This window comes from Anguilla rostrata, chromosome 1 (genome assembly GCF_018555375.3).
Source record: "Anguilla rostrata isolate EN2019 chromosome 1, ASM1855537v3, whole genome shotgun sequence".
Taxonomy (NCBI): domain Eukaryota; kingdom Metazoa; phylum Chordata; class Actinopteri; order Anguilliformes; family Anguillidae; genus Anguilla; species Anguilla rostrata.
Window position 1 is genome coordinate 64,167,431 of NC_057933.1, and position 16,119 is coordinate 64,183,549.

Below are 16,119 nucleotides of genomic sequence, written 5' to 3' on the forward strand. Positions count from 1 at the left end.
ACAGATATAGTGTATCTGTTTTAGGTGCTCATGCTGCAGGTTAATTGCAGATACCCAGAACTTTATAGTAAGTAGATCAGCTTGATAAAGTGGACACACAGTGACTGTGATGAGCCATCCAGATGATTAAACATATTCTAAAATCAACAGCAGTTTCATGTGGTAACATCTGCATGTACTTATTACCTCAGGGTCACACTATTCCAAAAGCGGTTCTGTGGGGCAATAAATATGTTCCGAAAAGAGTGTTTTCACACAACTGATTGGTGTTCACGTTCTCCTCTGCTTCCAGGCAAGAGACAATCCCCAAACAGATTCATCCTTGTGGTGACTACTGCAATTAATCAAAAACATAGCACACATACACAAATGGCAAGTGGACATGCCCAAGAAATATTGCACCCACAATGCTAACAAAGTAAGACTTTTTATTTGAAATGTGTTCATTTTAACACATTAACAGATGGCACAGACAAGCCTCTGATCTCAAGTCTCAGTGGTGGTCAATGGAAAGATCATTGGGTACTGTTTCAGATGGCTTCAGGAAATTGGGTTTCATCTTCACAGCAAATCCCTCACTCCTTTTCTTTTACTGTCTCCATATTTCTCTCTTGCTCCCTCACTCTGTCATACATGTACAGGAAAGAATGTCACTATGCACATTGTGCAAACACACTCACTCTCTCTCTCTCTCTCTCTCTCTCACACACACACACACACACACACACATCATATCACGTTATGTAAAACAGAACAGGGATGCACACACATACACACACAGAAAAGATAATGCCCTATGAAATACATATTTCTGACCTCTGTTCTGAAGATATCCATGAAGAGGAGCAATTATAGTGCAAGCAGCACAGCAACATGAGATTCTTCAACCATTTTAGATCTATTATCATTGTCACCTGAAGGAATTCAGCAGAAGGAATGGTAAAACATGATATTATATCCCTAAGCTAATCAGATCCTTAAAGCAGTTACAGCCCAGTCTCACTGCTTACTATCAAAATAACACTGCATAGTTCCCTGTTTTTGCCTTTAAATTATTGCAGTACATTTGAATAAACTGTCTGGGTCATCCTGGGCCCAGCAGGTAAAGAAGGGATGAAAACAGCACAGGTGTGACAGAAGTTGACATATTGCGGTCCATTTCAGTTGCAGTCTAAACAGATTGCGGTTGGGGTTCGGCGAAACTGGTCCCAATGTAATTACAGGCCACAGGCACATGAGCCTTCCACAAGTGGGTCAGTAGGGGGAAAACAGGACTTGAGTGTGAGAGGTCCGGATAGGCCCAGGGGCGGGGCGAAGCAATGGCGTGGGGAGCGCCTGTGTCTGAAAAAGCGTGGTGGCATGGTTTGGGCGGAGAGGGAAAGGGGACGCTGTGGCTGCAGCAGCAGCTACTGCCATCTGCAGGTGATTAGGTAACATCCTGGCTGTAATGGAGGGCCCCAGGTCTTTTCTTACCTCCATCTTCACCTGGAGAGAAAATAGGACATTGTGGGTAATGTGTGGAATTGATGCTACTGCAATGAGCAACACTGTTTAAAAATATTTCAAAGGTACAGAAGACGGCATACAGTTCACTTTAAATAAACTTTAAAAATCCACCACTGTTAAATCCAACATCACAAACTATTTTTCCACCGTGCAATTTAAATTTTTCTGTGAATGTAGTATCACATTTGCTCTTAATTGACCCAGCCAAATAAATATCTAACAAGGCTAAATAAATCATAAATCTTCAGAGTGCGGATAGGGGGGTAGTGCTGCATCTTAATTGAAGATAGAGAGACTCACTGGCTGCCCGCTCGGTCCTCTTTGGGTTTTGTTGTAAGGGCTGTATTTGGGTTTGGGCGGTTTCCCTGCCGCTCTGTCTTTGTGTCTCCGGCTGCTAATGTGCTGGAAGTGAAAGGGACAGCAAGCATTCTGTTATTAATGCAGTTGTGAAGACAATACACTCACCCTAATTGAGTTGCATAGCTTACATTTAATCTAATATCTATTTATAAAGCTCTGCATCCACAGGGTAAATCTCACTGAAGAGTGAAATAGCAGTGCCCTGCTAATGACTTGAAGCTTCTGTTAAGATCTCTGCTGTAAGAGTTACTGTGCTACAGTGGGAGAATGAAACAGGCTGAAGAAGCCTGGAGGAGGGCACAGCACAGCACCACCATTTTGTTTACCTGTTTGAGCTGTGTTTCTGAGTTGACGTGCACGTCACAGATCTCACAGTGAAACGTTTTGTTCTGCAGACCCGTGGCTGACTTGTTGGGCTGAGCCAGCTTCCCCTTGACCCCAGGTCTGGGGAAGGACTTGATTGTTCCACTTCCACTTCGGGCCTCCAGCATTGTCTTGTGCTTTGTGCCTGATGAGATCAGTAAGTGAAAACAGTAATCATGCTAAATGTTCTGCCTTTCTTACATGCTTACGTATAACATTTCTGATCGTCAGATGGTGCCAGAACATGTTTGTGCTAGCCAGGGTGTTTCCTCTACTTTGGCAGATGTTTTATCAACATAATAATAACCTGAGGTACCAAGTACTCTTTCTCAGAGTACATCAGTTTGTTAAAGGACACAGATTCAGAAGGCAATTTATTCCAGGTAAATACCTATCTCCATTGTCCGAATGGACTTTCTGTTACTTTTCTATAACTTTTTCTATACACAAAGTGAAAGGTGAGTAGACATACAGGATTGAGACAGGAAGTTGTCTGTGCCCTGTGTCCACCCAGAAGCTCCATTTGAGTGTACGTTTGTATCTCATATGTTGACACGGTTGTGAAAACAGGTGTGAACATTTGGTGTCATGTTGAATAAAGGCTATCAATTTGCTGCACCTGAGATGCATAATTTACCATCTAATTAACAACAGTTCCTGAGCAAAATCAATTTGGATGATATTATTTGACTGAAAAACTAAGGAATCACAGCCATTTAATCACATGCACTTTTTCATGCTAGGCCAGGTTACAACCCAACACAGCCAGTGCTTATTTCAGGAACTGTAAGCCAGTTAATTACTGTGTGCAATAATTAAAGTTGCCCTTGCAACTGTCTTGTTTTTATTACAGAATAGCTTTAAAAAGAAAGTACAGTATATTAGCAGTTGTTATTTTTAAAGTAACACATCAGCACTGGGCAAAGTGGTAACATTGGTGTGTGTTTCACAGATGTTAATCAGGGACTCCATTCAATTCATTAAGGACATTTCTTTAATTAATGGCAAGAAAGCTCTCCTACAATGTTTCCCAGGTGTGATAGTTCTCAACATGGCACAGCAATTACCATCTGTATTATCCAAGAGCACTGATTTAGAGGCAGTAATTGTCCAAATTAGTACAAATGACATAAGGCTCAGGGAATCCGAGTCTGAGGAGAAAGCACTCTCAGTCCCTTTTTCAGAAACGGTAGTTGTACGAAAAAAGTTGCTCCCCTGTACGGTCATACACTGTACACACACACACACACACACACACACACACACACACACATATATATATATATATATATATATACACTGCCTGGCCAAAAAAAAGTCGCCGTTTGGATTTTTTTTTTGGACAGTGCCCACTGTACAAGCCTCTGGAGGCAGTGTTATGATCTGGGGTTGCTTCAATTGGTCAGATTTAGGCTCAGCAACGTTATGCGGCAATAAAATGAAGTCAGCTGAGTACTTGAATGTACTGAATGACCAGGTTATCCCATCAATGGATTTTTTCTTCCCTGACGGCGCATGCATATTCCAGGACAACAATGCCAAGATTCATCGGGCTCAAATTGTGAAAGAGTTCTGGGAGCATGAGGAATCATTTTCACACATGAATTGGCCACCAGAGTCCTGACCTTAACCCCATTGAAAGTATTTGAGATGTGCTGGAGAAGACTTTACGGAGTGTTCGACTCTCCCGTCATCAATACAAGATCTCAGCCAAAAATTAATGCAATTCTGGACGAAAATAGATGTTGTGACGTTGCACAAGGTTGTCGAAACAATGCCATGACGAATGCCGTAATCAAAGCTAAAGGCAGTCTAACGAAATATTAGAGTGTGCGACTTTTTTTTGGCCAGAATATATATATATGTATATATATAGAGCGAGAGAGAGGGGGGGGGGGGGGGAGAGAGACTTGGAATTGGGGTACGAAACTCATTCTGTTGTAATATATGTCTCTAAATAAATACAGACATTGGGCCTCATTCGCCAGACTTTTCTTAAATTATTCTTACTTTTGTTCTTAAAAATGTTCATGAATGTAACACGGTCAATAACATTTTGTACACTGCTGCTACAGAAGTCTTTTCTGGATTGTACATTCAGTCCTCTACCAGATGATTAATGGAAAAGAAACAGCCACCTGGTCACATGCATTTACAATAAGCACACACCAGATTGGTCTAGGCTATTTACTTTTGCTTTGGTTTTGTGTTTCTGTTTAATGCATAAATAAGCTATGGCCAAATTTTTCATTTATTTCAGGTAAGATAGCCCAATCTTCTTCAAAATGAAATGGTCTGTTGTTAATGAGGTATATGCCTCCTTTTGCAATGCTGTAGAACAATACACATAACTTCATTCACAGGTCACTATACATTGTCCTCAAGTCATTTTGCAGAACATTTACAGCCTTGTAAGTGTTTATCTACAGTAATTTACAGTAATGGTAGTAAAAATCGAACATAATTTATCCAACTCGATTATGTTATGAACGCAATTAAAATGGATAATGACATCTCAGAGCTGTTTGAACTAAAATTTCACAGAGCTAGGTGAAATATTTTCTTCGTAAATGAGCAAAATCCAAAACCTGTTGCATTATATTGACTCTCCCCTATATCTGCAATAAGTATACAGTAAAATTGTTTTTAATATAGAATATATTCAAGATAAGTTGCCTGTAGTTGTGTCTCTTCTGTCAGCGTCTAGTTCCTTGTTTATCCAAGAGGGGAAACAAACAATTATTGAAAAAAAAAAAAATTATTTTTTATATATTGATGTGTAGAAAACTGTATTTCCGAGGCCTTTCAATAAAATTCCCCACCAGACAATAGGCAGCAGTGTGTGCGTATATATATATATATATATATATATATATATATATATATATACAGAAAAATAGCCAAAACAGGTTTGATCTTCTCACAAGTTTTAGCCTACATTTGCTGGGGCTTTATTTCTCCCAAATACGGACGATATCTCCAGATCACAGAGCTAACGGCGAGTCGCCTCAAAATGCAACGTGGCATGATGTCAACTACAATTTCTAAATGCAGAATGATGGAAGCTGTCCTTAAGCGGAAAAAATTACACTCTGTTGCCCCCTACTGTCGAAACCCAGCAAGTATTTTCCTCTGGCCGGCAGAACCTCAAATGCATCAAAAGAAACCCTAAATAACTGTAAATTGAGTGAAAACTTCAGTTAGCCTAATACCCTCAGCCTGTAGTGTGAGTAAAATAGGCAAGAAATGTGGCAAAAAAGTAGTAATCAGGCTTAGATGTGTGGGGCCAAGTGCACACTGTAGCAAGTACTTAAATTACTGTGTAATGAAGTATTGCAAGTAAAATACTGGGGCATGTAAAATCTTGCTTAGGGTGCCCAAAAAACTGTGAATAGGTGGACTGTATGCAAGTAAAAATATAATTTAATTATTTTCCTATGGGCATTCTTACAAAATTACTATATAAACGTATAATTCAGAAATATGTTGTATCTTTTTTTCATCACAGCAGTTTTAAGAGCACTTGAAGATTAGGTTTGTGAGGCCCCAGGGCCCTGTGGAGCTGAAAACAGAGCTTTCACTCTTACCGCTGTTGTGGGCCTCCAGCTGGGAAGCTGAGTTGACGGCCACTTTGCAGAGAGAGCAGTAGAGCAGGCGCTTGGCCTTCTCCTCCTCCGTCTCTGTCTCTGTCTCTGTCTCTGAGGAGGGGGAGGGGGAGGGGGAGGAGGAGGGGGTGGGCTGCACTGCGGGCGTGTATGGGGGCACTTCCTTTATTTCCTTTGTGGAGGTGTCGTCGCTGTCCCCCCCTGTAGACATGCTGGGTCCGGTGACTGGAGGTGACAGTGGTAGTGTCCCTGCCCCGGCCGCATTATCTGCAGAAAAGGGAGGAATATTTCAGATTCAAAGCTGACCAATCTCTGGAATCTTCATTGATTTCATGTGATGTCTAGTCCCACATTTAGTGCAGCATGACACTTATAGCGAGTACACAGCTTACATAGCATCTAAGGTATAGACCTGTAATTGCTTGGGGTCCAGGGTAGCTACGCCAGGCATTATGAAACCAGATGTGAATGAATGTAATTTAAATACCCATGGGCGATGCCTCAGAACAGTGCTGTTGTCCTAGTCAGCATAATACTTCCAACTGAAGTGCCTCTTTAGAAATGTAACAGTTTAAAAGCATTTAATACGACTCAATTCAATTGGGCTGACAAAATACTACCTGTCCATGATTGGTTATTCCTACTGACACTGAGCACAGTGTGAAAAATAGAAAAGGTGAGCAAGATTAAATATAGAAAACAATACATGTCTCCCTATATCAGGGAAACAAATAAAGTAATGTAGTTTTGCCTCATTGCTTTCAAATGGTGCTACTACTTTGTGATGAGCAGCCCAAGCAATTGGATAATGAATATTAATGTAGCTTGTGGGTTCATTGCGTTCTTGTGTCTTCATACCATCAGAAGCGATCATCGCAGAACTGAGTGTCACTTGGATTGTCAAATGAATAACTAAAGCTCAAAATTAGTGTACTCTTCCTCCCGTCAGTGTCATCTGGTGTGACAGCATCTCATTTACAGACTCAAATGAATAGAGTCAGATGACAGATCTCCATGCTGCGGGGATGTGTAATGAGGGATTGCCACTTGTCAGCCTTATATTAAGAGGGAAAGGGTGGCTGGGGAGAGGCAGCATTTCTAACAAAGACCTTTGACCTATTTTGAGTTCTGCATGTGGTACACAATTTGGTATTCATGAGACTAGTTTAAAAGAAAGAACATTTCTATTCTTAGAAAGAGTAATATCTAAAATCTAAAATCAGTGTTTTTGAAAGGCTCTACAGTCTTGATAAAAATAGCACAACTCCTTCACGGAACATTTTTTCATACTTATTATTTACTGATTCATCCAACAGTTGAATTATCACCAAGAAAAATACTCAATGCTAGTACTTTTAAACATTCTAATCCAGATTATACCAAATGATGAAAGTGGGTAGACTGGATGATAGTGATTGTGGTGGAGTGCTATTTGCCAATTTAATAATTTTTTCTTTAACATATAGTAACACACTTGAACAAGTATTTTCTGTTTCTTACAAAGTATGCAGTGCCCTTAACAATTCTTCACATCCTTATGAGTATGTACAAAATGAAGAACTCAGATATTGAGTTATTTTGTAATATTTTAATAAGTATAATAAATATAATAAATAATAAGTATATTTCCCCCAAATAAATGAGTATTTATACACCTGTTTTCAGTACTATGTGCACCCTCTCTTTGCAAGGATAAAACTACTGAGTTGGTTTCTATAACATATTATAAGATTTATGCAACTAAGTGTGAGTTTTTTTTGTCCAAAATGCCTTGGTAATTGGTGGAGTCCATGATTTAATTTACCATAGACCAGCCCTAGGACCAGTAGATGCAAAACAACCCAATAACATCATAGATCCACCACCATATTTTTTAATAATTATATATAATTATATATGACATCCATGATTGTAATGCCCTTTTCAATCCAGCATTAGAACATCGACTGGAACTGGGTGCCACGGTCAGATGGGACCCAAAAGGGAAGTTCTGGCCATGCACACCAGGAATGGGTTCGGTGTCTTTAGCAAGGGTGTGAATAATCCAGCAGGGCACTGTATATTTATACAGTAATAAACACAACATAAAAGAGACTCTATTGTACTACTCTGTCCTGGTCAGACTGACTGTTCTGTAATCAGTCTATTATAGCCTTACATAGTGACACAAAAGTGAAGGAACAATAACACAGCCAATACTACTTAAATGGACAGTGATGCCTCATTTAAATTTTCTATGGTCTCTAGTTAAATTCAGCGCACATGCCATAGTCACACCGTCTGTTTTCTCTGTAATGCTTTGTCAGTACGCATTATCTAGCAAGGTTGGTCCTATACAGTGAATATCAAGAACAACTATGTACGTTGCTAGTGCGTATCAAGAACAACTATGAAGTACATATCTTCATAGTGAACATAACATAGATTTTAAAAGTGCAATGCATTTAGACAGTAAAAAAAAAAGTTAAAGTGACTATCTGATTCTTGCTCACAGAGCGAGAGAAGAACATGTATCAAGATTAATGTACTGCATTAATGGATAATATCTGAGGAGCAGTGTTGCGCCACATGCCTTTCTGGGGCAATATTATTTCATGCATCATGCACCGATATCATTAAGTAAAACCATAATGAATGACTGAGATGAAATCTGTTATCCTAAAGCTGATGGAGGCTCTTCTTGGAGGCGCGACCTGATCGATGTCATCTTCTCTCAGTCCTTCTTAACATTACTCATAGCGGTGACAAAAGTGAACACCCAGAGCACCGAGGCCAGGATCAATACTGAATTATGTCTTTCTATTTTTGCTGCCCATTAAGCGAGACTCTTATTCGATCCCCCAAGAGAGACTGTAGCACTGCAGCCTAATCCTGATGACCTTTACACATAGGAAATGTGTTAAATCATAAAATCCAAGACCTAAACAATGTGCTTTTAAAATACTGCTAAATATAATGCCTATTCTAGAAAATGAATTTTGTCATGAATATAAGTAATTTATGCAGATTAAAATTTTAGACAGTTAATATGAGCAATGCAAGATATACATAAAATTACATATGCAAAGAGGCAATAAATGAATGAAATTATTTGAAATATAGTGTACATATTTGGACAGTGACACAATTTTTGTCGTTTTGGTTATGTGTTCTAACAGATTGGATTGGAAATGACAAAATAAATATGAGGTTAAAGTGCAGACTGTCAGTTTTAATTTGAAGGTTTTTACATCCATATCAGGTGACCTACATATGAATTACAGCCCTGTTCATACATGGCCCTGTTCAGCCAGTTCCAGTGGCTGCCATACATGCCCAAGCCATAACACTAATGCACTTTTAGCAAACTCTAACCTGGCTGTTCTGTTCTTCAGGCTTAGCCATAGTTTGCATCTTGCAGTGAACCTCTGAGGTAATGCTGGTGTAGTCTTCTCTTTATGGTGGTCTTTGACACATCTATGACTACGGGGCGACATAGCTCAGGAGGTAAGACCGATTCTCTGGCAGTTGGAGGGTTGCCGGTTCAAACCCCGCCCTGGGCGCGTCAAAGTGTCCTTGAGCAAGACACCTAACCCCTAACTGCTCTGGCGAATGAGAGGCATCAATTGTAAAGCGCTTTGGATAGAAGCACTATATAAATGCAGTCCATTTACCATTTACATCCTGGAGAGTGTTCTTGATCTGCTCAACAGTTGAAAAGAGGCCTTTCTTCACAATTGAAAGTATTCTTCAGTCATCTACTACAGTGGTCTTCTGTGTTCAACCAGGTCATTTGCTATTGCTGAGCTCACCAGTGCTTTCTTGCTTCTGAACAATGTATCAAACAGTTGATTTTGATACACCCAATATTTTGGCTATATCTCTGATCAATTTATTCGGATGTCATAGCCTCATGATTTTTAAGGACCACAATGGGAATAAGATTTTTAGCTGTCTTGTGTTATCTTTCATAGTTTTTAAGATTGGTACTTGATTATTTTCTTGCTCAATCAATGATGGTCTGCTTTACTGACACTGACACTTATTTGGTCCTCATGTTCGGAGACAATAGAAACATATACCAAATGCCCTCAAATTAAAACTGACAGTGCACTTTAACCTCATATTAATTCTTTCATGTCTAATCCAGCGTGGCGGAGTGCACAGCCAAATCTACAAAAACAGCATCACTGTCCAAATACTTACAGGTTGCACTATATATGCAATCTAGTTCATACATCGAACAATATACTTCTTAAATGTTGTATTTAATTTTAGTTATTTTCACAATACTTTGAAGAAGCATATTTTTCAAAGATGGAGTTTGTCTTCAGGCAGTGCTTGTAGCCTCAGGGCACCCATGTTAGAAAGACTTCCTCCTCCCCAACATACGTAATTTGGAAAAAATGTGGAAAACATCACATGCTCTGAGTTTAGTACTGACAGTTGAAAAATATTTGAATTTATATAATACCCGCTACTGTCAAATCAAGAGTGAGAGGAGAAACATGTCAAGGAAGCACAGAAGTGGGGCCACATTGTTGTCCATCACAGTGACTTCCACTGACAGCCCTAATAATCAGGGAATACACTGCGAGAAGGCACAGTCATTGTCCAGTAAGCAGCCGATTCCTCCTGTCTGCACAAATGTTCAACTAGATTCTATCGGCCAGATTTACTAAGCCTTCTGGGATAAGCTTCAGGCACAGATATGATGCACTCAGCCCCAGAAACATGTGTGTTATGTATCAAACAGGCACATGGGGCTGAAAGCACAGTTTGCATGTCATCTGCATGAGTCATTACAATGTACGCTTCTCTTCTTAATGCATATGCATTTAAGGGAGGATCGCACAATAATGGGTGGAGATATTATATCTCTGATTACATATTCTGTTGAATTTACTAAAGTTCATGCAATTAACAAGAGTTGGATTTGCTTTAAATTTAACTGCCTTTAAAGATGAGGCATAAAACATGTAGCAAGCAAGACAAAGAAACATGTATAGGCATCGAAGATGCACTGAAAAAATCCTTACAAGAATCACACTATTTCAACTCCCTGAGCAAGAAATCATCAAACAGTACAGATTAAGCAGCCAGACAATAATTAAGGCTGGGTATTTGTTACAGAAAATATAGGCTGAAGTCAGAGAGCAGTCATGGAAAAGTTGTTAAACATCATGGAGAACTGAAAAGAGGCAGAAATCACATGTTTAAAAAATGTATTTATTAAATTAGATATCATGGGCAGCAGTGGGAAATGATTGAAATAACATGTGCAACTGTAGCGACAGTAACGAATGCTTGTAGTGTCAAAAAAATCAGCAGGAAGTTGCCGCTAATAAAAAAATTAAAAAAGTAAATGGATGGTGCAATTAGTTGCTTTTCCGTCAGAGAAAGAACATGCTCTTTGCCTTTAACAGAACATTGTTAGAAACAGAGCATGCTGTGGCAAAACTGCTGAAAAATCACAGAAAGCACTAAAAACGGGGAAAGACATGGAACTGACAAAAAAGTGACAAAAACACAGAATTGGTGACACCTCCTACATCTGTAACAAACACCCAGCCATATAAATAAATCTTCAGGGAGAAATAAAAAATGACCAAGAACTTCCCATACAACATTCCCATTCAATCCTGTCAATAGTCAAGCTTTGTATGATTACACTCTCAAATTTGGATCATTTCAATCAATGGTTGCCACCACAGCTGGAATATTGCAATTCACATTTTATCCTGCACTGACTGTAATGCTGGATATGCTCAAGTCATACCAGAAGATACATTAATTAACCAACATCTGATGAAGGTATTCAACACACTGGACAGCCATTTTTTGAACTGTGCATTTTAAGATTTATTCTGGAATAAAGCTTATTCTACAATATTAATTTATTCTATTCCATTCTTACTTATTCTATCCCTTATTATTATCCTTATTTCCTTTTTTTCTCGTTCCTGTATCCTTCTTTCTCCCTTCCTTTACCACTGCAGGACAGGAACCCTCTGCAAACCAATAAATGTGCTGAGTAGGGCCCAAGTTTTTATAACCATTTGTTGTTGTATAAAATTAATTTTTTCCTGTATAATAAATAAAATGAAATGAAAAGCTTGGCTTCATATGCAAAATGCAATTAGTAGGCAGCCATATGCTGATTGTATAATTAGCTGTAGCCTTAGTAAATAATTTCATGCAGAGTGCGTATGCATGAACATACCCTCGTGTTTTGTACAAGTTTTATGCACGTAAATCTGGCCCTTTGTGGCTGGCTAGACTGTCAACCCTCAGATACAGCCAAGTCAACCAAATGTTGCAATGTACTATTCATATGCAGAGCAGATGTTGTCCAGGCAGATTTACACAGCTTTTGTTGTATATCTATTTAGCCTGTTGGAAATGTACTGAAGCAGTTTGTGTTGAACACCTTAGTAAACCCTAAAAAAATCTGTGGTATTTGGGTTTTGACTGCTCCATCGTATTCAATGTTGACAAAAAAACAAGGGCCCATGAAAGACAACAGTCTTTTACTTTGTCAAATGGTGGCACATTTGAGAACAATGTCATCTACCGAAAACTGAGAGCTGATATGCAGCCCAAGGATTTGAGAAAGTAAAAGTATGTGTATGTGTGTTTATTGATTAAACGTGTCTGATCTGAGCATAAAAATGTTGTATCCCAATTTTACAATATTTCTGTGCATGGGCTCTTTTGTATGTGGGTGTACATACATGTGTGTTTGTGTACATGTGTGTATTGCGTATGTCTTTCAGTGAATTTCCACCCTCTGAAATGCAATTAATAGAATAATTAGCTTGTGAACAAGCAGTTGTTAAAATGTACTTTGAGTGACCCAAAATCCAATAATCCATACCCCTGATCACTGTGACCCTTGAGCTTGCGTAAAGGAGTGTAAATAACTCAATGCCTTCTCATTAAAGACTATAATGACAGTGATCAATCTGGAAGGCAGCTGTGAGGTTGGGGGAAGAGGTTGACGGCTAGTCCTACTTAGAATGACACCATCCCCCACTTTCCCCCTGGTCGTTTTTGCCTTGTTTCCCGAGATTATCACTGTAAAAGAGAAATGAGTTGACCTTCTGGGTTAAATAAATATGTAAATTAACATCCCTTTGTCTGATAGTCCGAGGAAAGAGAGATAGCGACAGAAAATGACTCCATATTATGACTCCAACGAGATGCCGTCAAACCCACTTCCTTCTACTATGGCTCCGGTCTTTCCTCTGGGAAGCCTGCCAGTTTCAACATTCTTAATTGCGGCGGAGGAAAAAACATTTAGCATTTCTGAAATTCTCCAGCACTTCACAGATTACAAAATAATCAGAGTCCCCACGAGACCTGATTAATTTTTTAAATACTGGTGATTTGAGCACTTTAATTAAAATTATTAGGGTCTATTAAATGCCACTGTGGCTAAAAGTAAATGGACCCCCCAGGGCTTTCTGTTCTGAGAAGTTTGGCTTGTAACTATTGATTTTCATGATCAAGTAATATTCAGTCTGTAGACACAACATTGCAGAAAGCTTCCAGCCAGAAACACTTCAGAGCTCATAAAGACTGATTTTGCTGTTCCAGCTCATCTGTCTGAATTCCCAGAGGGAGAACTGTTAATGTCACGTAAAACAACTTAAAAGCAATTAACTTCACAGAAAAAGAGAGAAAAAAAAAACATTTTAGTTAAAAATATAAAGAGTGATATGTCAGACCTTTTCTTGAAAGTCCACATAGCTTTCATTTCAAGGGTCAGGAGCTCTGTGCTATTTCTCACTTTGCTATTTCTGTGTGTGGAGATTTTTTCAGCACAGTGGATGGTAAATGGTTGTGAAGATGGTTGAAAGCCGTGTGGAGCTGTTCTGGAAATGGCTGATTGAGCTGAAGCTGGTCTTTGCCTCTCCAGCAGTCACACAGTGCAGCTGTCAGGACTAGCATGTGGCCTCCCTACAATCTCCTCTTTAATAGCTAATATCAGGGTACATTTCCTGCAGCAGTGGACTGGAACGAGAAACAGCGGCTGGACTATCGGCATCTCTCTCATGCTGGCACATCCCACACATACACACATACACACATACATGCACGAACACACACATGCACACACACGTACACATGCAGGCATGCACACATACACACACACACACACGCACACATACATACACTATGTCAAATGTAAATACATTATTTGCGATACATTCTCGTAAGCATTCTCATAAGCCTCAAGAAGGGCTTCAGAAACACTGATACCATATCAAAAATCAAACCACATTTATTTTATCATTAAAATACAAAAGCCTACAAACAAGCCTTTTTAAAGAAAGCTCAAGGAGATACTAGTTTTCATTCCAGCTGAGAGCCATTTAATCCCTTAATTAAATGTTCTTTAAGCGACTGTTTCCACTCGTTACCAATCCACTGCTGCTCTAAGGATCCTCTCTGGGCGTGTCTCAGGAGCCTGGTGCAGACCGGTGCTGAGACCAGCTTGCATCCTCCCCCACTATCCCTGCTGCATCTGCGCTTCCAGTCCCACCATTACGGCTCACTGACCCCTGCTTCTCATTACTATCTCAGACAGACATTAACATACAAGCAGCTACTTCAGCCTGCCGCAAGGCGCTGCGTTTGCACGCCTCTGCAATTAATTTCACTGCCACCTGAATGCATTAATATTCATTAGCGAATGACGTCTGTGACAACAAATGCTCAAGGTCCTGCGTAAAAGGGGTAGCGCCGTGAGGCGTTCTTAGAACATTCTTACTGTTCGCTGCAGTTTCTTTCCCAACATTCTACAATTTAAAAAAATACATATGTTTTAACAATGATGTTTTAATTATGATAAGAAATACAAAATATTAGCACACTTTTGTGATGACAGTTTCAGTCCGTATTTTAACAGATGGTGTCAGTGGTCGGATCAAGACCAGTATCGGACCTAAAACTACAGACCTTCATTTACATAATGAGGAGTCGTGAGGCCATTACACTGGCTGTGGACTAGTTAAGGGTGATTGGTATAATATCCTATGCCCAAAGCATTCTATGGTGAGTCAGGTAAGGAGTCCGGTGGAGAATGTGATTGACAAGAGCATAGGATGCTTCCTGGTGTGTCTATCTGGGGACATGCATGCTTGCACGTTGGGGGTGTGTCAAAGGGGACCAGACTACAGAGAGCCGACAACTATTCTCATGGATAAGTTTCTATTTGTCATAAGCTCTTATTTCAGCTCAAATTCTTCTTCCCTTTGTAAAAATGAGATGGTGGCGTAAATAAAATAACATCTGTTTAAGATTGCTATCCATTTTTTTCGGTTCTACACCATCTGCTCCAAATGTTGCTGCTGAGAGCAGTTTATGCAGGAAGAGAGTAAGATAATATACAGTAAGATGGCTGTATTGCATGTGCTATCTATTTCCCTAAAGACTTTTGCATGAAAGATTACTGATAAACATTACAAAGCAGGTAGCAGGTCCTACTTTTCATTTTTAAACTGTCACTTATAATTCACACTGCTGATCATTGCAGCATAACTTTATATCTACTGTTAATGGTTAGCACAAAAGGTTTTTTTTTCATTTAATTTTTTTTTTATCTTAATGAATGTATTATGGTGATAATTTTTTTACACTGAAAATGTGGAACAGTGTTATCACATTATATTTCTGCCTCAGTAAAGCCTTTGGATTACGTTATTGTTCTTGCAATGAGTAGGTAAAAATGGATTTGCCTCTTCACACAAGGCTTTAGTTGGATACACTACCTGGACTAACCACAGCTCTCCTCACCTGATATTCATTGGGCATTGTGTATGTTTTTTCAGGTTATTTCTACAAGGTATGACATAATTAGCAAATGTTAGATGTTAACTGTATTACCTAAATGGGATTTCATTTACAACCAGAAGAGCATATGCAAATTCTGACAGGTCTATGTCAAATAACAAAAATTATGACGGTTTTGTAAAATGATTTGCAACATGAGATAAACCCAAATGTGGGAGACATTAAGACAGTAAGGAAACATATGCATTCAGAGAGAAGATACAGAGAACATGGACAGAGATTTCTAGTTTTAACCTGTTCTGTCAGTGCTGGTGGGGATTCGTGGGGGGTAGGTGCTCTTTGGGGTGTCCTTGTTTGTGGTCTCCTTGGTGACCGCAGCAGTTTTGTGCTTGCATTTTGGGGCCTCCAGGGCTTTGAGCTTCTTGGCATGCTTGGTTCCTTTGTAGTGGGCTGAGGCCTGGCTCTGTAACAAGAACAAGCTGTGCAGTCAGAGTCCGTTCATAACCAA

At 39.4% G+C, this 16,119-nt stretch overlaps 1 protein-coding gene across 3 annotated transcripts in view; it reads right to left on the reverse strand.

Moving 5' to 3' along the window:
- Positions 1–408: 408 nt before the first annotated feature.
- Positions 409–16,119, reverse strand: part of znf385d (zinc finger protein 385D) — a 114,975-nt gene continuing 99,264 nt past the window's right edge. For all 3 annotated transcript variants that reach the window (XM_064349151.1, XM_064349144.1, XM_064349157.1), the window contains 5 exons: positions 15,906–16,074; positions 5,817–6,101; positions 2,193–2,374; positions 1,807–1,908; positions 409–1,485 (listed from right to left, as the gene is read on the reverse strand). In XM_064349151.1, coding sequence (XP_064205221.1) covers positions 1,255–1,485; positions 1,807–1,908; positions 2,193–2,374; positions 5,817–6,101; positions 15,906–16,074 — 969 coding nt within the window. In that variant the 3' untranslated portion in view covers positions 409–1,254. The remainder of the gene's footprint in view (positions 1,486–1,806; positions 1,909–2,192; positions 2,375–5,816; positions 6,102–15,905; positions 16,075–16,119) is intronic.